The sequence below is a fragment of the Brassica napus genome, chromosome C6 (assembly GCF_020379485.1).
Source record: "Brassica napus cultivar Da-Ae chromosome C6, Da-Ae, whole genome shotgun sequence".
NCBI classification, from domain to species: Eukaryota; Viridiplantae; Streptophyta; class Magnoliopsida; order Brassicales; family Brassicaceae; genus Brassica; species Brassica napus.
In genome coordinates, this window is record NC_063449.1 from 29,655,208 (window position 1) to 29,679,152 (window position 23,945).

At 35.5% G+C, this 23,945-nt stretch overlaps 4 protein-coding genes across 4 annotated transcripts; 2 read left to right on the forward strand and 2 right to left on the reverse strand.

Annotated features, from left to right (window-relative positions):
* The first annotated feature begins 5,819 nt into the window (after nucleotides 1-5,819).
* LOC125588662 (pentatricopeptide repeat-containing protein At3g60980, mitochondrial-like) lies at nucleotides 5,820-11,980 on the forward strand. Its single transcript, XM_048760291.1, has one exon. It carries the CDS (start codon nucleotides 9,557-9,559, stop codon nucleotides 10,700-10,702), a length of 1,146 nt encoding a protein of 381 aa, XP_048616248.1. The 5' UTR covers nucleotides 5,820-9,556; the 3' UTR covers nucleotides 10,703-11,980.
* Nucleotides 11,981-12,243: 263 nt separating this feature from the next.
* On the forward strand, nucleotides 12,244-14,015 carry LOC125588670 (endopolyphosphatase-like). The gene is made up of 2 exons (XM_048760300.1): nucleotides 12,244-13,115; nucleotides 13,347-14,015. The coding sequence occupies exons 1-2, from the start codon at nucleotides 13,057-13,059 to the stop codon at nucleotides 13,738-13,740; spliced, it is 453 nt and encodes a 150-aa protein (XP_048616257.1). The 5' UTR covers nucleotides 12,244-13,056; the 3' UTR covers nucleotides 13,741-14,015.
* A 146-nt stretch (nucleotides 14,016-14,161) lies between these two features.
* LOC125588467 (exosome complex component RRP41 homolog) lies at nucleotides 14,162-15,287 on the reverse strand. Its single transcript, XM_048759820.1, has 5 exons — nucleotides 15,274-15,287; nucleotides 15,139-15,217; nucleotides 14,797-14,875; nucleotides 14,380-14,585; nucleotides 14,162-14,287 (listed from the first exon to the last, which is right to left on the reverse strand). The coding sequence occupies exons 1-5, from the start codon at nucleotides 15,285-15,287 to the stop codon at nucleotides 14,162-14,164; spliced, it is 504 nt and encodes a 167-aa protein (XP_048615777.1).
* Nucleotides 15,288-21,437: 6,150 nt separating this feature from the next.
* Nucleotides 21,438-22,424, reverse strand: LOC106454379. Its single transcript, XM_013896506.2, has one exon. The coding sequence runs from the start codon at nucleotides 22,422-22,424 to the stop codon at nucleotides 21,438-21,440; it is 987 nt and encodes a 328-aa protein (XP_013751960.2).
* Nucleotides 22,425-23,945: the final 1,521 nt, after the last annotated feature.

Here is a 23,945-nt window from a genome sequence, read left to right on the forward strand (position 1 = left end):
GCGTGGAAAGCTCTCTCTTCCTCTGAGCCGTTTAAACTCTCATGTCATGAAGACATATATATATATACTCCTCAAAATCAACTCTCGCAACCGATGTGTGATGTTGTTAACTTCATTTCATTAAAGCCAACAAGGCTTTTTATAGGAACTCGTAGGCCCATTTCATTTTCACATTTTGTCATATATTATTTGAGCCATTAGGCTTAATAATTAGGTCCAACAAACCTATGATTACCTGAAAAATCTCTGTTAAAAGTCAAACATCATATGACTCATTGTTCATTTATTCAGAATGCCAACTTAGGATCCACAACACCTGCAGAGACACAGAGTAGACAAGGTTTTTGGCCCAACATTTTCATTATTCAGAACATACGAAGTTTTATAATGTTTATATTAACAATATTTTTTTATCGACTTTAAATCCCTATCTTTTCCTTTGTTATTTCGTACTTTGCATGAATCTTTCTAATAGAGTTATGTGACAAATGACAAAATCTACACATAGTTGTAAATTTTTAAATCGTGGTTTCCTATAGAAAATTTCCTCCAAATGTAGTAGAGTATAAGATTCTAATGACGCTCCAATAATACCGAAAACTTTTCTCGAACGGTTGACTATCTATATATCCTAATGTGAAGTGAGCAAGATGATTCAAGTTCAAGGTATAGCCGAGAGACATATTCTCGTGTCTGTTGTTGTTTTCCACTTTAAGTATCAAAGCCACTAATGTTGTTGTTTTCCACTTTAAGTATCAAAGCGCCCATTCATGTACAATATTATTAACCAACCTGCGCCAACAAAGTTTTTGACAACATGACCAATCGTCTATACACATTTTTGGACCGTATGTGTTGAAGATCCTAGCAATCCTGACCTGTAACCACAATCAACAAAGCAGACAAGAAGTTACTCACTGAAACGTACTTCTTCCTCGTCAGTTATTACACATAAACACAACTTGGCTTGAACAAGGTGAAAACGAAACAATAACCAACCTCAACATATTCCATGGCCAAAGTCTCAGCCGTACGCTTTCCTTCTTCGTCGTAGCAACTACGAACACCTGTTCCAAACCATTACAGGCACAATCAGTCATAAATCAAAGCAGAGGAAACATGATTCACCACGTTACAGGAAAAGCCAAGAACAGTTCAAAGAACACATTTATTAAAGCACTACATCAGAGTCAGGCACGTTTCGGTAAAAAGAAAAAGAAAAAGACGTCTGTCAGTAAAATGACAGTAAAAACTCTCGAATATGAATCAAACACATCCGAAGATCACATCAACAAGAAGACAGAATTAATACTAGTTGTATTAGTTATACTAGTTGTATCATTTCTCCAAAAAAAATCATCTTCATCTTTTTGCACCAGAAGCCCGAAAAAAGCAGCTGTGGAGCCGGACAAATTGCAGTACAAGGACATTTAGAAGAGCATACTGCAAAAATGATGTAAAAATAGAAGGATATACATATTAGTTTGGTCAGTTGATTGTTTTTTCATATAGAAAACACATAAATAGCCTCACATGTACAATAGGTTTAACATTAGTATAATTATACCACATACTAGTTTGGCCATTTATTTATTTTTCATTTGGAATACACAATTTAATTTAATTTTTTTTAAAATGACAAAGTTGTACTATGTGTACTAGTTCAAAAGCTCTAAATTTTGTACAACTGATACAACTAAGGCAACTAAGTGGTAGGCTTCCGCCCCAAAGTCTTTTGAGATGGTGTAATAATTGTCAACAAAAATTTACATAAAAATATTTAGGAATGGTAAAATTAGTACAACTATTCGACATTGGTGTTCAACCACAATGTTTAAAACATGATACACGTTTAAAACGTGAAGCACAATACAAAATGAAATAACATAGTTGTACTAGTATTTGAGTTGTACCGGATTGTACATAGTTGTACTAGGTTTTGAGTTGTACCAGTTTGTACATAGTTGTACTTTGACAGTTTAATCGAAAAAACTAGTTAAACCACATAAATTTTAAACTTACCTCAGTTGTACCAATTCTTTATGTGTACATGTCTTTGCCCCACTAAAGTCGAATCATTAATTTGGTTAAAATGCATTCGGTGTATGTTTTTCAAAAATATAGTGAATAAACAAGTTAACAAACCTTAAAAGTATAAGGCATATAGTGGTTATTTACTTGTTTAGCCACATTATTTCTGGAAAAATACACATTGAACGTCTTTATACAAAATATATGATAAATAACATTTGTGACATAGTATGGACACGTAAATAAGTGGTACAACTAATAAAATTATATTTTATGTATGGTACAACTAATTTTTTCAATTTTGTAGTCTAAGTACAACTACGTTCAAGTCGATACAACTCAAAAACTAGTACAACTAATGAATATATTAACACGTAGTTGTACCAAGTTTTGAGTTGTATTGGCTTGAACATAGTTGCATTTGAACTACAAAATTGAAACAAATAGTTGTACCATATACAAAATATAATTTTATTAGTTGTACCGCTTGTTTATTTGTTCATACTATGTTTACCATATTCGAGAATCATAAATTTTGTAAAATATGCCTCGTGAATGTTTTCTAAAATATTGTGGTAAACAAGTGAATACATATTAAAAGTCTAATGTAGTATGATGTATATTAATTTTATAGGTTTTTAGCTATTAATTTTGATCATTTTATGTTTAAATATTACATTTAGTCATTGTTAGGAGTTGCATTCGTACATTTTGTATATACAAGGGGTATGGTTGTATAATCAGAAGTTCTGGGGCGAAATAGCGGAGAAAAACTATAACTTTTAGAAGTTTGAGGCCACAAACGAAGATATCCAAAGTGCAGGGACCAATTCTACAAGAAGCTCAAAGTTGAGCAAAGCTTTGGATCTTTCGATCCATGAAAGTGGAGGAAGCGACCAATTCCCAATTTGCAAGCTTGATTCGTTCTATCTGTTTGTCCTCAACCTAAGCTTCTTCCTGACTAACATGAGTTGATCGTTTTTGGAAGATCGATGAGCTCGATCGTGTACACGTTTAAAATGTAATGCACAATATAAAATGAAATAACATAGTTGTACCAGTACTCGAATTGTACCGGTTTGTACATAGTTGTAATAGTTTTTGAGTTATACCAGTTTGTACATAGTTATATTTTGACAGTGAAATCGAAAAAGCTAGTTGTACGACATAAAATTTAAACTTACCTCAGTTGTACCATTTCATTATGTGTACATGTCTATGCCCCAATAAAATAAAATCATAAAATTTTGTTAAAATACATTTCATGTATGTTTTCCAAAAATTATGTGGACAAAGAAGTTAACAAACCTTAAAAGTATAAGGTAGATTATGCAAACTTATGTGATTGTGTTAGATTTGCAAAATAAAAAAAAAACCCATGAAATATCATAAGGAATCTTTATAAATACTTTACAATTTAGCCACTTTATTGATTTTTTTCATATGACATACTCGAAGGAATATTTAAATTTCAGAACATGAGTAGTTGTACTAGTTATATCAGTATTACTAGTCTGGTAAATACATTTCATAACTGTTTAAGTACATTTCATGTATGTGTTTCCATAAATTGTGTAGACAAACAAGTTAATAAACCTTAAAAATATAAGGTAGATCATGTAAACTAATATATAATAAAAAAAATATACCAAATTTTTATATGTTTAGTTTTAGGAGTTGTACCAAAATATTCACATTATAACTTTGTAAATATATTTTTGATGTTTATTTTTCATAATAATATGGTCAATCTAATTAACAAACCTTAAAAGTATAAGGTATCTTATATAAAATTGATAGTGTATTTAATAATTTAACAATAATTGAAGAACCTCAGAAAAAATAGATGAAATTTTATCATCATATGTTAAAAATGATTTAATAATTGAGTTAATTATAGTAGGTGCAAATTGTACATGAATTATAACATTTATATACCAGTTGTACCAGTTTTATTATTTTTTAACATGTATAGTTGTATGAGTTATACTAGTTGTACGTAGTCGAATGAGAAAATGAAATAATGAAAATCGTGTGGCTCTGAGTTATTTATGCGCCAGATTAAAGAGGGGTGGAGAGGATAGAGAATGAGAGATCTGTGAAAACGTGTGGCCAAGATTAAAACATAGAAAAGATGATCAATGACTTTGGTTGGAGTTTCATTAATGGCATTTTTGTAAATATAACATTCTTCTTTTTTTCTCTTAATCCGACGGTTCTAATTTATAGAAAGATTATAGAATCCAATGGTTCATATTATTCATTCATTAAAGGTAAAATAGTAGTTTACAATCACTTGGTCCATACAGATATTTTTTTTTTTGGATGTGTGAGACTTATTTTTTGGCTTTTTGGTCCATTTCAGATTTTAGTCCACAAAGATCACCAAAGTGAAGGTTATTCCGCAACGGAAGATAGATCGATCTAGTGATCGAGATTATTATACAACAGAAAAACAAAAGGGGGTGGCGACCGGTGGCGAGTGCTCACCGGCCACCGGAAACGATTTCATTTTTAGGTGACCTAGAGAGAAGGTAGAGCAATTAAGAGAGAGCCGCCGATGCGCGTTCGATCTTTGTTCGGTTTTAAGCCGATTTTTGTTGTGTTAACGATTCAAGTCAGAGCCTTTCTTAATGGCCTTCGTCTTCTATCTCTGAATTTGAATTGTTTATTAATCTCTCTCAATTCTGGTCCTCCTTTCTTTGCTGAGTTAATTATTCCAGTTGATTTTAGGGGATCTAAATCTTTTCGTTAGTCATGCTTAATCTCTTGCTAAGCAGAGGAATCAATTCTAGAACGTTTTATATTGCGAAGTCTCCTTGCAAGTAAGAAATTGAGATTGTTGATTCAGCTATGGTGGTTTGATGCGTAATCAGATAAGCTGGAGTTTTCTTTTTAGAAAGCGTTCTAGCAAGATTTGTATCTTCCTCCTTGATTCTGCTCACTGGTTATAATCTCTAATGAGAAGATGAGGAATTTCTTAAGATTAGTGGCGATATAGGAAGGGGGAGCAGGCAAGCGGTTCAAACTTGGCGGAGAAGGAGGTCGACGGTGATCGGTCCGGTGGAAGTTCCGACGAAGCTGTCTGTTTCTTCTCCATGACTCCAGAGACTTCGATGCTCCAACCAAGACGCACGTGTCATACATGCGTAATTCGATAGACATATGGTGGAACACGTGTTTTCTTTTTATAAACCTAATCTGTATATGTTGGGTATTAATTGGGCTTTAAGTTTATGTATGGGAATAGGGTTTGAATCTCTTGTAATGTTTTGGCCTTTGGCCCATCAATATGTACAGTTGACAAAAAAAAAAATTCAAACCTTCTTATAAAAACGTTTCAAATTTGGTTTTCCGAATTTTTTGAACATTATGTTCAAATTCGGAAATTCTTTCGGGCAAATCTCCAAAACATCACATTTCTAAGTTTATATCACAAAAATAGCACTCAAAAGCTAAAATGACCAAAATAGCACCTTTCTAAGTTTATCCTTTGAAAATTTTAATTTTTTTATTTTTCAAAATTTGAAATCTTATCCTCAGAACCTCATTTCTCAACTCTAAACCCTAAACCCTAAAATCTAAACCCTAAACCCTAAACCCTAAACTCTAAACCCTAAACCTTAAACCCTAAATCCTAAACCCCACCCTTTAACTCTAAACCCTAAGTTTGTGACTTTTGATAAAACATTAAGTGCTATTTTTGTGACTTTTGACCTTGAGTGCTAGTTTGGGAACATAAACTTGATTTAGTGCTATTTTTGTCTTTTTCTCGATTCTTTTGGTAACTATTTTTAAAAAATATTTTAAATTTAAAGTATTTATTTTTAAAAAAAATCTTAATATTTTGGTAAATTCTGATTATTTTGTTTTTTTTAAAAGATGTCGATTAAGAAATAGATACTGTCAGAATTCCCTCGCCGACATCATACTGAGTCTGAAAAAAACACGGTCTTCTCTCCTAACCAGCAACTCTCAAATTTTCAGATTTACAGCTCCGGCGGCTTCCATAGCGTCGGAGCTGTGCTGTCTTGTTTATCGATCTCCTCTGTGTGGTCCTTTTAAAATCTGTCTTGTACCTGGTTTTTTTTCTTTTCTTCTTTGTCTTGTTGTAGCCTGTTTGTGTTAATGGTGTAGCTCTTTAGGTCTTGAGGAGATCCTTCGGTGGTCCGTAAGATGTGGTGTGGGTTGATTTCATCGTCGCTGCGGCGGCTCCCTTGATTGTTTTGGCTAGATCTGTATTTTTTTCTGGTGTACGGTGCTGGTTGATGCCGTCTCTGATGTGGGTTGTTAATTCTTCCATCAAATTTGGTCAAAGCTCTGTTTTGTGAGTCGTTTGTGGTCGACTTTTTGGTCTTTAGTGCTCACCCCTTCTCTGGTTTCTGGTAACCCAATGAGCTCCTCTTTTCTGGTTTCGATTTGTGTTTTTCTCACCGCATGGTATCAGGTTTATGTCTCTCCATGGATGGGGCTGTAGTCTCTGGGAAGAGGTGGTTCACATAACACCATCTTCGCCGGCTTTTGTCTCCGGGAAGAGGTGATTCCTTTACACCGTCTTCGCCGGCTTAGCACCGCTTTTGTTTGCGGTTTGGTTGTTCTACGATTTTCAATGTCCTATGAGTTACTGTCTCTTGTTGTGGCGTTTCCGGTTGATTTTCCATTCCTGTATTTGGTCGCTGCATCTTCAAGGATACTATTATCATTAAAGATGCTTGCTCTTATTTGTTGGAAGATCGAAGCTCTGGATTCAAGCCTTTTTCAGTATGGTTTCGCTGATGGTGAAGTTCCGTTGGAGGAAGCTCATGTCTCCCGGTCGTGATGAGTGTTCAAGCGGTGGTGTTGAGTCCTGTGTGGCTTTAAGGCCTGGTTAAAGCTTTTGTAATTTCTGTTTTGGGTTTTGTTCAGCCTTGTTCGATGCTTATGTTAGGCTAAGTTCTTTTTGGAATTAAGATCTTTAATAAAACAACAGATGAAAAAAAAAAAGAAATAGATGAATTGCTAGGGGTGAATCCAAAAATAAAGGGAAGTTTACTTAAATGATACAAACTAATTGTGTTATTACTAGAATAACTCATATTTTTTGAAAATTATTAGAATATTTTTATGCTCGAAATTGCCCTTGTCTATAGTTATAACAAAAAAAAAACATTACCAAAATACCCTTAACTTTTGATCGACGGCAGATTTATTTTCAAAAAAATAAATCTGTCAAATAATAAGTCTGTTTATAAAATCTGTATAAAAAAATAATCTACCGTTAAAGTGGTGTCAGACTTTCTTAGAAACGTCAGATTTATTTCCACTTAATTGTCCGATTTGAATAGAAAACAGATTTTTAGGAATATGTCTGTCGAGTGAGGTAGCAGATTTATTATAAATGGTAGATTTTTGTGGTCAACCTATTTTATTATGTTCGACTTATTTTCTTATGGCAGATTTATAAATCCGACTTAAAATTGTTGGTAAACTTTTTGTTTATATGGTGGCAGACTTTTTAATTTATGTTATGGCAGATTTATTGACGGAAATCTAGGTTTATGTAAACCAAACTTAATTTAATATTCAATTTCGATCGGTTTACATTAATTTCGAATCTGGTTTATTTTTACATTAATTAAAATTAGAATTAGATAATTTTTTGTAGTTGTCATCATCTCTGTCATTTCTCTTTTCTTCCTTATCAAGTTGTCATTTTTTATGGTGGTTTAATCACTTGTTGCACTCCTTATGTTTGGAGAAACATAAACTCAATGATGTATCAAAGAAACAATGTTATTTACTGAGTTTGAGCTAAGGTAAGAGTCAATACTCAAACTTAGTTATAAGGTTTCATGCCTCACCAATATCTGACTGTAGTGAGTGAAATTCTTTGGTTATGCTTCCATGAATTCAAGTAGATAGTTTCATATAGACATAACATACTAGCGGCTGCTAATCTTAGATTGCACATAAGTTGTAGAAGAAGGCTTTGCTTATTTATTCAGGGTATATTATAAAGAACAATAACAAGGGAACCATAGATATACACTAGAATGCTAATGATTTTAGCTTATGTTGCAGAGCTTCTTTACAAGGTATGTACCAAATGATAGTACAAGTTAAAAAATAATGTACACGTAAAAAATATAGGGACCATATCTTTTAATGGCTCCATATCCATTGAAAAGTATTCCACTTTCATCAGTCACATCTTATAAGGTATGTGTTTACCAACAACAGTGACTTCTCAGAGCCTGCTACAGTTCTAGTTGAATCCTCTTTTTCTTTTCCCCAAATCACAGTGTATAATCCAAAGATCAAAATCGCTGATCCAATGACGGAGTTTCGTTTCTCTCAAACATGTCTATTGCCCTCAAGCTTAGGCAAAGGTCTTGAACGATCTCCATGTTCGTCACTGCAGCATATCCCGCAGCATTAGACTTAAACAGAAAACATAAAAGAATCGACGATCTATATGAAACCTGGTCCATGGCGCTGGCTTGTTATCACATCTAACAAAAAGGTAACAATATACCTTAAAAGAACCCTATAGAAAACAGAAGAACATGTCAGATAAATAATCAACTCTCTGCACAGACATAGCTGGTGAAAAATTATGGTTATTAAGCTGTATACATACCTGCACTCCAACTTTTAGCCAGCACTTCTCAATCCTATAAACACCATCATATCTCATTCCTGCCTCAGGGGCATATGCAGATCTTTTTTCTTTGAAAGACCTGTATATGAAATATAAAAAGTGTCACTTCTGGTCAGAGTTTATCAAGTGAACATTCAGTTATCTCGAAAGATAACTGCACAAGGTTTAATTCAACTTTTGGACAACAACCTTTTCTTATTCCCTTCATATAGCATTGGCGCACAAAAAAAGCATTCCATAATCTTACCGTAGGAAAGCTAAAAAACTGAGAATGTGAGTAAAGTGTTGAGGTGTTGGGAATTAGGGTTTTCAAAATTTAACATTCAATCAAACAATACATTTTAAGAACATGTGATAATAACTTAGAATTGCATAGATTCAGGACTTACACTTTCATTATCTTCGATTTAATTAATCTGGATTTATCAGAGGTGATCTCAGATTTAGGGTTCCTCTTGTACAACAGAGATGGCGGCGAGCTCGGTGGAGTTGACAAAATGGAAGGCTGCTGTGACAGAGGAGAAGTCGTCGTAGACGGAAGTGAAAAGGAAGGGTCTGATTTGCTTTCGTCGCCTTTGGAGAACACGACCCACGACCCTCTCGACGGCAAAATGAATTTTTTTTGGGAAATAATTAAACATTTCTTTATTAATAAATATCAGATTCTCAGTGGCAATTTTGTGAATAATAAAGGGAATGGGTGTTTTGGTATTTTCGTTTGCCTTATGAGTTATTCTAGTAAATACAAAAATTTATGAGTTATTCTAGTCATTATATGTAAAATTTGAGTTATTTTGAGTAATTTCTCAAAAATAAATCATAAATATATATCTCTGTCTTGTCCTAGCCCTCGTTTCCCTGGTCTAAAGAAAAATAAAAAAAATAATGTCACTGATCCGCCGCATGTTTGGTCGGCGCAGCTTCTGCACAGCCGTGGCAAGAAAAGCTGAGGACATAATGAAAAACCCAGATTGCCGTACTTGGGAGCTAAGCTCGAGAGTCAGCTACCTCGTCAATTCTGTTGGCGACTTAGACACGGCAGCTAGGTACTCTCGTTTGGCTGTCTTCAGCAAACCCGATGACGAACCGGAGGTAACAGTCCATACATGTGAAACCATCATCGGAAGCATGGTGCGTGCTAAAAGACACAAGGACGCTTACGATCTCTACGATTACTTCTTCAACAAGCATACGCTCAAACCAAACAGCAGTTGCTGCAACCACATCATCGAGTCTCGTTTCCAACAAGGTCTTGTTGACGAAGCTCTTGATTTCCACCGAACCGTCAAGGGTGTCGTCCCTGACTACCCGAGTGAAGCTAGTTTAAGGGTATTGACCAAAGGTTTAGTCCACTCTGGTCGATTTGACCTAGCTCAAGCCTTGCTTAAGGGCAGCTCTAAAATGTTTCCTGATCACGTGGCGTTCAACAATCTGATTCAAGGGTTTTTGGATATTGGGAATTTAGACAAGGCCAATCACTTGTTTGAAGAATTCAAACGATCGTTGTCTTCTAGTATTGCTGATTACAAGTCTACATGGGATTTTTTCTATCGAGGATATCCACGATACGAAAACAGAGTCGCATTCCTGATGGCCACATTCATGGAGTACTGGTTTAAGCAAGGTAAAGAGGTTGAAGCTATGGAGTGTTACAACCAGTCTGTTCTTCCAAACAAGTTACTGCTTTGTCCAGAAACTGGCAACGCCCTTTTGAAAGTTCTGCTCAAATACGGACAAAAATCACATGCTAGGGCATTGTACAATGATATGTCAGCTCAATCTGGAACCTTGAACTCTGATACGGTTCAGATAATGGCGAAGGGTCGGTGTAGCAAGGAAATCAAGACCTACAACAAGGCGAGCGCTGAGTCTCTCCTTGCAGATTCAATTGGTTTCATTCCAGTCACCACTTTCAAAACTATCATAGACGTGGCTCTAAAGGACGGAAGAATAGATGACGCTCTTAAAACCTCCAACAAAATGTTCGACATGGCTCTAAAGGAAGTCTCCGAACAGTTTAACCCACTCTAACGTGGTTTCTTTGACTAGTAATGATGATGTTATTTCCTCCTCTTGATTAATTATCGTTTTTTATTTTAATCTAAATTGAATTTTTAAGCATCAAACAAACAAACTAATATTCGTTCATCAACCTTCAAATGCTGCCATACATTACTAATAGTTTAACACGATTTAAGGTTTACGTTCCAAGACTCTTTTTCTCGTTTAAAATAAACCTATGATTACAAAATCTCGGTTAAAAGTCAAACAGGATATGACTACTTCAGATTTTCATGCATTGTTCATTTATTCAGAATGCCAACTTAGGGACCCAGCAGAGATATTATGTGGTTGTGAATTTTTCTAAAAAGTAACAGAAGAGGTCGTTGGGAGAGATTGAACCAACTAGGGATGTTAATGCAGGGTAAAATAATCCAGCCCAACCCAACCCATTTTATACCCAATCTGCAAAAACCCAAAAACATCAAGGTTGAAATCCAAACCGAAAAAATAACCCAATGGCCAATCTGGTATAGGTTTATCAGTGGGTACCAAAAGTATTATCTTATTTATTCTGAAAATCATGTATAATATTAATATCATTAATGTGAGCTTTAATATATAAACAAGATTTTGCAATTTTATAGAAACTTGTTCTAGCGCAAAAACTCGTTTAGCGGAAAAACGACTCGTTTTTCCGAAAAAAGAAATATTTTGCAATTTTAACCGGAAAGCTCATTTTGCGGTTTTAGCAATAAACCTCGTTTTGACAGAAAAACTCATTTATGGTAATGAGAAAATTTGTTAAGTTGTTTTTGTGGTTTTAGCGGAAAATTTTATTTTTGCTGTTTTTGGTCGGTAAATTGGTTTTGTGGTTTTGGTGGGAAATCTCATTTTTACGATTTGCCGGAAAAATAATCTTTCTGGTTTTGACGGAAAAACTCGTTTTTGCGGTTTTGACGAAAAACTTATTTTTACGGTTTTGGCAGGAAAATTTCTTAGTTTTTGGCGGGAAACCCGTTTTTGATTTTGACGGGAACAATCTTTTTTTTTGCGATTTTGGCGGAAAAACTCGATTTTTAAGGTTTTTGCGAAAAAATTCGGTTTTGCGGTTTTGGCAGGAAAACTCGGTTTTGTGGTTTTGGCTGGAAAACTCGTCTTTAATTTTGACAGGAAAACTCGGTTTTGCAGTTTTGGCGAAAAAGCTCGATCTTTTGGTTTTGACGGGAAAACTCGATTTTTTCGGTTTCGGCGGGAAAAACCGTTTTTGCGGTTTTAGCGGAAAAATTGAGTTTTACGGTATTGGCGGGAAAACTCTTTTTGCGATTTTGGCGAGAACATCGATTTTACGGTTTTCAGTCAGAAAACTCGATTTTGCGATTTTAGCGGGAAAACAAGGTTATACAGTTTTTGCGGGAAAATTCAGTTTTGCGGTTTCGGCGTGAAAACTCGGTTTTGCGGTTTTGGCAGGAAACTTAGTTTTATGGTTTTGGCGGGAACACTCGGTTTTGTGGTTTCGGCAGAAAAACTCGATTTTTCGGTTTCGGCGGGAAAACTCTTTTTGGTTTACGTGAGAAAATTTATTTTTACGGTTTTGGCAGAAAAATTTATTTTTTGGTTCTGACGGAAAAAAACGATTTTACAAATTTTATATAATTTAATTAAAGTGGTGAAAATCTATATATATAATTGAAAACTCATGGGTCATTAACCTTTTTTATTTACCCAACGTAAATATGAGTTTTAAAATTAATTCCTATGGTTAACTCAATTAATCTTAGATGGGTAAAAACTCAACCTATTATTAGTGGGTTTGGGTAAACCCGTGGGTAATTACCCATGTTAACATCCCTAGAACCAACGAATAGAACAGAGTATTTAGTGGACTACAACAGCCAAGGCTGGGGCTGATAATGCTGTATTTACAGTCTCTTCTTAACTTGCTTGTTCAACTTTTCATTATTTTATATCTTTCTCTAAAGTTTTTGAGTTCTCAGACATGCATTTTCTGTGTCAGTGTGACGTGTATGGATACAAAGAGTTTGATCAAACAAAGATGTACTTTGGTTTGACCATAGTCAAAATGTTCATTATATGAGTTTTACTCAGTCAGTGTACGAACATCGATTCATAACTAGCTTCCCTGCGGCCTTGAATGTATTTTTATCACATTATATGGGGACTGGGTTTAAACTGTAAATTTTAGTAGATGTACAACTCTGTTTTCTTCTCAAAGCTTTTTGACTTCTTTGACTCAAACTTGGTCTATATAAGTCCCATTGTTCTTGACTCATTTCTCTCATTACTATCTCTCTCTCTCTCCAACCCATTTTAAAAGAATCTCTCTTACAACAGACCTCTCTCCATGTCTGGAAGTGAAGAAGATGATGTTCTTCCCCGTTTCTTCAAGGTCTTCCTCTCACAAACCGCTTCTGAATCGATGGTACATCTCTTCTTCTCTCTTTCAATTTTTCCTTCTTCCATGTAGCAAGTAGAGAGGATTATGTTTGGGAGAGTTATGGTTTAGGAGCAAAGAATCTTTAGTTACTTAGGATGAAACGTGATCAAAAGATTCTTGATTTGTTCCTTTGTCTCTCCTCATACGTCTTAAGTCTTTTGATTTTAGTATGAGTTTTCTGATGTATAAGCTTGTTGTATGTTTGGTGATTATCAGGCGATTCCAATGTCTTTCAAAGACCTACTGCCACAAACAGCTAAGCTTCTTATCTTTGAATGAGCATCTTGAAGACCCACTGCCACAAACAGCTAAGCTCCAAGAAGAAGAAGAAGAAGAAGAAGAAGAAGAAGAAGAAGAAGAAGAAGAAGAAGAAGATTCTTCAGTGGTTGCTGATACGAATGAGGAAGAAGAAGGTGATGATGATGATCCTTCATTCGATGGTGATGAAGTCAGCCAGAGTGTTGACAGTGATGACATTGTATCTAATGCCGATGGTTGGATATTTCATAGTAGAAGGAACAGGGTTAAAGAGCATGGTACTGTCCACTGTGAGATGCTTCACATCAGGAAGAAAGTTCACTCAATCAAGATCACAGTCAAACGTGGTTGAATCACTCATAATCATCATCATCAGTTCAGCACCATCACCACACCCTTCATCCATCACTCATCTTCATCACTATCATGAGTTCTATGGCTTTTGTTTGTTTTATGAGTGTTGTAGTTTCCTTCTCAGGTTTTATCGTAGTAGTACTTTCCTTATCCCCAAGAAACCTTGTGACCTTATTGATGTTTCATGTTGTATTTTCAATGCATATATGGCTTTTATGTTATTTTCTTTGGCAATGGCTACTTGTATGAATATATGAAACATTAGGTGTTCAATCTTAAGCTTTCAGATTCGCATATTAATGAAAAACAGCATGACTTTGCATTACTAACTTTGAGTTTGGGAAAATTAGCTGCAACATTTAAAAAAACTCAGTTGACCAAAATCTTGGTACGTGGTCGTTTTTCTATAGCTCTGAAGTTTATGCAGCACGACGATACTCTAGCTGTTTGGTGTTTTCTTGAAGTACCTTGCGTACTCTCTCTGCAATCGCTTTGCAGCCTTCAGAAGCCAAGGCAAAGACCGTTTCAAATGTTTCCATCGGTAACTTTGCATCCATCGTTATAAACAGTCAGAAAATCAAACTTGAATGTGGATGTAAGAGAAGTGTGATGATCTGAGAGGGAGAAAAAGATGAACCTGAAGGAGTGTAACTTTGTCTAGTTTAGGTAGAATGCCGACGGTTACATCAGCTCCTCCAGCGCTGTCTTCGACATAGTTAAGATCAAGAAGTGGAGTGCTGTTTAAGTATCCAGCACTGCAGGAAACAGAAAGATCACGCATCGGAACCCCAGCGTCTGCAAGAACTAGCGTCGCAGCATTGATAATACAAGCTGATCTTGTTCCTGATTAACCACAACATAACATTTAACAACAGATCCATAGATTAACTAAAACAGGGAGTTAATAGATTGAGATCTTGACAGCAGAACAGATAGCCCCATCAGCTTGTAGGACCTGAAGGAAAATGTCAATCTGCATAAAAGAAACAATCAATCTAAAGACTCAAAAGAATTGGCTAAAGATTCCTGCCATGGTTATTTTAGAAAGGTAAACCTGAGAATGAGGCAACAGTTCGGTTAGTATGCAAGCTTCCATTGTCTGACGGATGACAAGAGATATCTCTGTTGATCGCCTGACATTCCATAATACACACACAATTCAAGTTTTTATGAATAATTGCAAAAACTGTGAGTTTTTTAGATATGTAGTGAGTGTAATAAACCTGTCATTTTTCTGTCTTCTACGATCACCCGTATTGAAATGAGCCATACTATATTCACACAGCACCTACAAAAATTAGAGAGAAGAAGAAGCCACACGCATTTCAATTCACAAAGTTCTATCTACGCTAATAAGAGAATATGCACAAAAGAAGATCAAAAACAATATACATACCAATGCATGACCATTCTTCTGTTGGCTCTTGTTTTGAATCTGAGGGGGAGCAAAGAGATACAAGCTTGATTCACTGACTCTGATACAATAAAAAAGGAATCAACAATCATACAGAATGAGTAATCAATCAAGTACCTCTCTAAGGCCATAAACAGCTGCAATGACTTTCGTATTACCCATCTCAAAACAGCAGAGCTAAGACATGAGCAAGAAAGAAAATATAAAGTTTTTGAGTTTTTATTCATGTTAGAACTGAGATGAAGATAGGAGTAAGATCTGTGTTTACCCATCAGCCTTGGAGTGACATCCTCGCGACCAATCTCACACGGGAAGGTCCCACAGACTGGCGCATGAGTTATTGGCGTGGAAGACTTAAAATGGCGTGGAGACCAAGCTACTAAGGTAGGACAAAAGCTCCACTCTCAATACGGTAACTAACACGTATCAGATATATAACGTCTCAGTCTGAGATGCGGAAAGCCGTTTTGGAGTCCCCAATGGGCAATGGGTCACGAACCGCGTTAATCTCACTAATACAAAGACCAATATACTTTCCGGTTTAACATCTCTTTCGGTTTATAAACTACAAGAACCATAATACTACAAAATTCAGTATAATTGTAAGGATCTTTTTATTTATTTTACCGTGGTTACATTTAGTTTCAAGAGTAAAACTTCCTCTGAAACAATTTAAAATTTCTGTTGATTATGTCATTCCTATATTGTGAATACTGCTGAACCGGGTTGAATATGGCATTAATATCTCTCTACAGTTAACAAAAAGACACAATTTACAAAAAAACAGTAAGGTGTTGTTCGTTTGCTCACCCCGATCTATCTGGGTGAAGATACAAATTGATATTCGTTTTGTGCATTATAATGCTACATCCAGATGGATCACCCAACTGAATTTTTGAAAACTCATCTCAAATTCTCATCCAAATGAAAGTGAATCTTTATGGTACATCCGGATGTAGATACATCTAGTTCAGTCCAAAATGATAAATGACAAAATGACCTTTTAAAGTCAAAATATTATTTTCAAACCGTAAATTCTAATTTTTTTTTGTGAAATATATTTTTCCGCCATAATCGAAAAATACATTTCTCCGCAAAAAAAACTGAAAACGCACACATTCCCGCCAAAACCGCAAAATGCATTTTTCCTCAAAAAATATAAAACGCATATTTTCATAAAAACACACTTTTCAGTCAAACCAGTAAAACTGCACTTTTCGGCCAAAACCGGAAAAATGCATTTTCCCGCCAAAACCGAAATAATGCATTTTCCCGCCAAAACCCAAAAACGCATAATCCTGCCAAAACCGCAAAAATGCAATTTTTCGGCAAAAACCGGAAAACACATTTTCCCGCCAAAACTGAAAAACGCATGTTCCCGCCAAACCCGGAAAAGCGCATGTTTCCGCCAAAACCAGAAAACACATTTTCTCGCCAAAACCGGAAACCCATTTTCCCGCCAAAACAGGAAAAATGCAATTTTTCCGCCGAAACCGCAAAAAATAGTTTCCCTCAAAAATGCATATTGGCCGTAAAAAAATGCACATTTTCCGCCAAAACCGCAAAATGTATTTTCTCGACAAAATCGCGAAAAAAAACTTTTCCTGTCAAACTCGCAAATCGCGAAAAAAAAACTTTTCTGTCAAAACTGCAAAACATAATTTTTCCGTCAAAACCGCAAAACATATTTTCCGTCAAACCCATAAAAACGTATTTTTTGCCAAAACCGTAACATTGCTATTTTTCCGCCGAAACATAAAAAGAAAATATTTTAGTCACTTTATTAACAAGTCCACTTGGATATATATTCAAGTTAAAAAAACGAACTTAGCTGCATTCAGATGATTCATCTGGATGCATGGACAAAATGAAAAAACGAACAACATTTAGATGAAGCATCCGGATAAGATATCTAAATGGATCATCTGAATGCATCTTTTAAATGTACAAACGAAGAAGGCCTAAAAGTATTCCAAAAAACACATTAAAGAAAATGGCCATAAAAGTAAAAAAAGGAGAATATGGAAATAATAAATGTCATGACTGTTATGAAATAACTTATAATTTATAGTATCGAGAAATTTAAATAAGAGTAGAATTTAATACCCGTATGAAGTAAATAACACTACTATAAGTGAGAGAGTTTATTATAAGTAAGAAGAAGAAGATGTAATGGTGTACAAAAGAGTGAGATGAGTGATGGTATTTATAGTGATCAACAATACATAAAATATCAAAGATGGTGCTTGATTTGGTAAATGAGTGGGTGATCATAGTGCTTGATGAGTAGATGATCATAATGCTTGATGAGTAGATGATCATAATGCTTGATGAGTAGATGATCATAGTGCTTAAGTTGGTAAAGGAGTGGAGGATCATTTCAAAGTTTATCTTATAACACTCCCCCTTGATCATCCATCTTGTATTAAATTAAGTTTCGTAACACTCTCCTTGGAGACCGGTGTTACTCTCCGCTCTCGCTTAACGTCTTTGTTGCCTCGTTAAAAACCTTTATAGGAAAACCCAATGGGAAAAACCATAGTTAGGTAAAAAGAGTACAACTACGTAAACTCCCCCTCGATTGAGCAGTCATAGATCCTTCTGATGACGCATTCCAATGTTATGGACATGTTTTCTGAATAGCGAAGTAGGAAGTGCTTTTGTGAAGAGATCAGCTGCATTGTCGCATGATTGAACATATCTTACTTCAATCTCTTTCTTCTTCTCGAGCTCTTGAGTATATGTGAAGAACTTCGGATGTATATGTTTTGTTCTATCACTTTTGATATATCCTTCCTTCGTTTGAGCAACACATGCCGCGTTATCTTCATATAGAATGGTTGGCTCCATATTTTTGTAAATCCCACTGCTTGAACAGATGTGTCGACTTATTGATCTTAGCCATACACATTCTCTACTTGCTTCATGGAGTGCGATCATCTCAGCATGATTTGAAGAAGTAGCCACGAGCGTCTGTTTCTGAGAACGCCAAGAAATAGCAGTGCCTCCGATCGTGAAAACGTATCCTGTTTGTGATCGGGCTTTGTGTGGATCTGAAAGATATCCTGCATCTGCAAAACCAACCATTTGACCTTTTGAACTTTTAGGATAAAACAAGCCTAAATCAATGGTCCCTTGGAGGTAACGAAAAACATGTTTAATCCCATTCCAATGTCTTCGAGTTGGAGATGAGCTGAATCTTGCCAAAAGATTCACAGCAAATGATATATCAGGCCGTGTACAATTTGCAAGGTACATCAGCGCTCCAATTGCACTTAGATATGGTACTTCCGGACCAAGTATCTCTTCTTTCTCTTCAGGTGGTCGAAATGGATCACTTTCAATATTAAGTGACCTAACGACCATTGGGGTGCTAAGAGGAGTTGCTTTATCCATGTTAAAGCGTTTCAATACTCGTTTGGTATATGTAGACTGATGTACAAATATACCCTTTTGAGAGTGTTCTATTTGAAGGCCAAGACAATACTGTGTCTTTCCGAGATCTTTCATTTCAAATTCTCCTTTTAGATATTCTGATGCCTTTTGTATTTCGTTTTGAGTTCCAATAATATTAAGATCATCAACGTACACCGCGATTATCACAAATCCGGATGTTGATTTCTTTATGAAAACACAAGGGCATATAGGATCATTCGTGTATCCTTCTTTTGTCAAGTGTTCGCTGAGACGATTATACCACATTCGTCCAGATTGTTTTAACCCATATAATGATCTTTGCAATTTTATTGCACATAACTCTTTAGGTTTGGAACTTAATGCTTCTGACATTTTAAATCCATCAGGGATTTTCATGTAGATATCAGTATCTAATGATCCGTATAGATAAGCTGTAACAACATCCATGAGACACATCTCAAGATTTTTATCAGCGGCTAGACTCATCAGGAATCTAAATGTGATCGCATCCATTACAGGAGAATATGTTTCCTCATAATCAATACCAGGTCTTTGAGAAAATCCTTGGGCTACAAGGCGAGCTTTATACCTTGTAATCTCATTTTTCTCATTTCGTTTTCGAACGAAAATCCATCTGTACCCAACTGGTCTCACATCTCCAGGTGTGAGTACAATAGATCCAAACACTTTTCGTTTGTTAAGCGAATCAAGTTCGATTTGTATTGCTTCTTTCCATTTATTCCAATCATGTCTCTTTTGACATTCATATATGGATTTCGGTTCTGGATCATCGGTATCTTCATTTACCTCATTTGACATAAGATATGAGAAAACATTACCAATGTCATCATTTTCATTCCTTTTCCATATCTTTTTATTATGGATGTAATTAATAGAAATCTCATGATTATCTTTCGATTCATGATGCTCTGATTCATCAGAGTCCTTATCATTTATTTCTTCCAAAATATTTTCTGCTATTTTGGGTGCATCATATATTTCAGCTTTCTTCTGTTTCCTAGGATTCTTATCCTTAGAACCAGCAGGTCTACCACGCTTCAGGCGTGTTTTTGGCTCTTGTGTGTCATCCTCCTTTTCTTGTTCATTTGGCATTTTGATACGAGCAGGAGCATTTGCAGCTGGTATATGAGATTTAGTTATCGTCTTGGTATCTGCAAATGCATCAGGTAGCTGGTTAGCTATACTCTGTAAATGCATAATTCGTCGAACTTCTAGTTCTGACTTTTTAGTAGGAGGATCAAGATACAACAATGATGGTACACTCCATTTAATATCACTTCCAACATTTTTGTTTTCTCTCCCTAGAACTGGGAATACATTTTCGTCAAAATGACAATCAGCAAAACGTGCTGTAAAGACGTCACCAGTCTGTGGTTCTAGGTATCTTATAATTGATGGAGAATCACAACCAACATATATTCCCAACCTTCTTTGTGGTCCCATCTTTGTTCGTTGTGGTGGTGCTACAGGCACATATACTGCACAACCAAAGATTCTAAAATGGGAAATGTTTGGTTCTCGACCAAACGCTAACTGTAGTGGGGAATACTTATGGTATGCACTCGGTCTGATCCGAATGAGTGCTTCTGCATGCAAAATGGCATGTCCCCATACAGAGGTTGGAAGTTTTGATCTCATGATCAATGGTCTTGCAATCAATTGCAGACGCTTAATTAAAGATTCAGCCAAACCATTTTGCGTATGAACATGAGCAACCGAATGTTCAACTTCAATTCCCATTACCATACAATAGTCATTGAATGCTTGGGATGTGAATTCACCAGCGTTGTCTAGTCTAACTCTTTTAATAGTATAATCAGGAAACTGTGCTCGCAGTTTGATTATCTGAGTTAGAAATCTCGCAAATGCCACATTTCGAGATGATAATAGACAAACGTGTGACCATCTACTGGATGCGTCAATTAATACCATAAAATAGTGGAATGGTCCACATGGTGGATGTATCGGTCCACATATATCACCTTGAATTCTTTCAAGGAACTTTGGTGATTCTTTATCGATTTTGGTTGGCGATGGCCTTACGATCAATTTTCCTAGAGAACATGCAACACATGTCATTTTATTCCCTTGAGAAATCTCCTGGATTTTCAGTGAATGACCATGTGAGCTCTCGATGATTTTTCGCATCATTGTAGTGCCTGGATGACCAAGACGATCATGCCATAGTGTAAAATCACCAGAATTTTCCTTAATCACCAAATGTGATTCAATGGCACTTATATATGTATGATGCAGACCAGAAGGGAGTTTTGGTAATTTTTCCAATATTTTTTGTTTTCCCGATTTCTCAAGAGTAATATACATATACTTCTTTCCATCCTCAGTTGCAGACTGAGTATCAAATCCTTGAATATATATGTCTTTAAAACTCAACAAATTCCTTTTAGAATTTGGAGAAAATAGTGCATTATTTATCGAGAATTTTGTCCCATTAGGTAATGTGAAATGGGCTTTACCAATCCCTTCAATCAAGTCTGCAGGACCCGATATTGTGTTAACAGTGATATTTGTCGATTTTAGTTCAGAAAAATATTTTCTGTGTTTCAGAATAGTGTGCGTTGTTCCACTATCTGGTATACAAATATCTTTAGTATTGATCTTGGTTGATGTTCCATTTGTAATGTCCATTTCTGAGACAAACAAAAAGAATTAATCATAAGATAATAATATTCATAAAATATTATACATCATTAGGAAACATTAAACGCACAATAATTATACATAAGAAGGTGAAAAGCACACAATAATTATACATTAATCTTCCACAAACAACAATTATTTATGGTATAATTGTGGAATTTCAAGAGTCACATGATGGGCATTTAAACTTCCGTGATAGCGGTCTCCTCGAAATCATTCACAAAGTCAGACGCATCAAGGTGCGTTGTACCCTCAGAGTGTTCCGCAAAGTTTACTTCTTTTTCTTTCCCTTTGACGGACTCCTTATATAGAGCACAAAGGTGTGCAGGGGTACGACATAAACGAGACCAATGTCCCTTAGTACCGCATCTGAAACAAGCTTCTTCTCGCTTCTGGGAGGTATTTCCTTGGTGTTCTTTGCCCTTAGGGGTTTGTTCAGAGCGGACCCACTGGAATGACTTCCTATCTTTTGGATTGTAATTTTGTCGTCGTCCACGGTAGTTTTGACGACCGCGACCGCGAGCCCGAAAGGTATTATTTTCCCTTAGTGGTTTCTTCGCATCTAATGCGTTTGCTTCAGGAAACGGTTTAGAACCAGTTGGACGGGTCATGTGATTCTTGATCAGAAGCTCGTTGTTCTTTTCTGCTATGAGAAGAGCTACAACCAATTCCGAAAATTTGGTATATCCCCGCAATCTGTACTGTTGTTGCAGGGTGATGTGGCTCTTGTGGAATGTGGTGTATGTCTTCTCAAGCATTTGAGATTCGGTGATCGTTTCACCACAGTATCTCAATTTAGCCACAATTCCTAACACAGCAGAATTGTAATTCATCACTTTGTCGAAATCTTGGAATCTGAGACTCTGCCATTCATCCCGAGCAAGTGGAAGTGTTATGTCTTTCTGATGATCAAAACGATCTTTCAGAGACTTCCATAGCTCTTTAGGGTCTCTCATGTTGGCATAGTCATAAATAATACTTTCATCAAGGTGTCTTCTAAGGAAGATTACCGATTTAGCCTTTTCTTGAGGCGTTGAAGTATTATTCTCTTTAACGGTCTGGGATAGACCAAGAGATTCAAGATGAAGTTCAACATTTGTAACCCATGAAATGTAGTTGGTACCAGTGATGTCTAAAGCTGGAAATTGGAGCTTCTCTACTTTTTCCATTTGTATTTCTAAAACACAAAATAATAATTTTATTAGAAACTTCATAATTTAAAAACCGTTTACATTAATCATACAAGCAATTACAAGGAGAAGCGATGTAAAGAAAATTAAACCGATAATCATCTTAAATTCACTCGGAGTAAATTCTCCATCGAATAAACCATAAATAGAAACACAAATAAAAATGGCACATAAAAACAAAAGTGCGCGAATCATCTTTCTTGAAAAATCGGAGGAGAGCGATTTTGAAATTTTTGAGAGAAGATGAAATGTTTTGGATGATGAAATGAAGTGAAAATGAGTTGTATTTATAGATGAAAATTACTGTTCATGACCGTTGGAGAAAGGGGAAATTTTTGAATCATTTTCTTTGTGACCGTTGGGTTAAATCGAGTGCACCAAAAATTAGTCTGAAAATATCGTATTAAACGGTCAATCAAATCTATAAAATTTCATAAAAGTGAAAAATTATGACAATGAAATATTTATGTTATATGACAACAAATCATGCGACGGCTCAGCCGATCAATGCAGAATAATAAATAAATTATACGGCGGCTCGGCCGACCAATTAATAATAAACAGAATATAAGGTGGCTCAGTCGACCAATAAATAATAAACAAGATATAAGGCGGCTCGGCCGACCAATAAATAAATTAAATTACTAGTAAATAATATAGGCGGTATTCCGGCCATTATAACATGATATAAATAATAGTAGAGGCGGTATACCGACCATTATAACAGGGTATAAATGATACAAATAAATTTTACCGAATCGCAGAGTGATCGTGCTGATAACGTGTTATGAAATAACTTATAATTTATAGTATCGAGAAATTTAAATAAGAGTAGAATTTAATACCCGTATGAAGTAAATAACACTACTATAAGTGAGAGAGTTTATTATAAGTAAGAAGAAGAAGATGTAATGGTGTACAAAAGAGTGAGATGAGTGATGGTATTTATAGTGATCAACAATACATAAAATATCAAAGATGGTGCTTGATTTGGTAAATGAGTGGGTGATCATAGTGCTTGATGAGTAGATGATCATAATGCTTGATGAGTAGATGATCATAATGCTTGATGAGTAGATGATCATAGTGCTTAAGTTGGTAAAGGAGTGGAGGATCATTTCAAAGTTTATCTTATAACAATGACTTATATATTTCCTAAGAAACGGCATTCTTCCCTACTTTAACATTTTGACTCTAATCTCTTTGTCTCCACTAGGGCTGGGCAAAAAACCCGGATCCGAAAAACCGAACTGAACCCGATCCGAAAAAGTAGTATCGAACCCGAACCGAAATTGATTAAATATCCGAATGGGTTCAAAATTTTGGTATTTAGAGAACCGAAACCGAACCCGATCCGAACCAAAGTATTTCGGGTACCCGATTATATCCGAAATTGATTTATATACCTATATATATTGATTATTTCTAGATTTAATATATATTAAGAACATCAAAATATATAAGATACTTTTAACTTATCCAAAATACTTATAAATATAT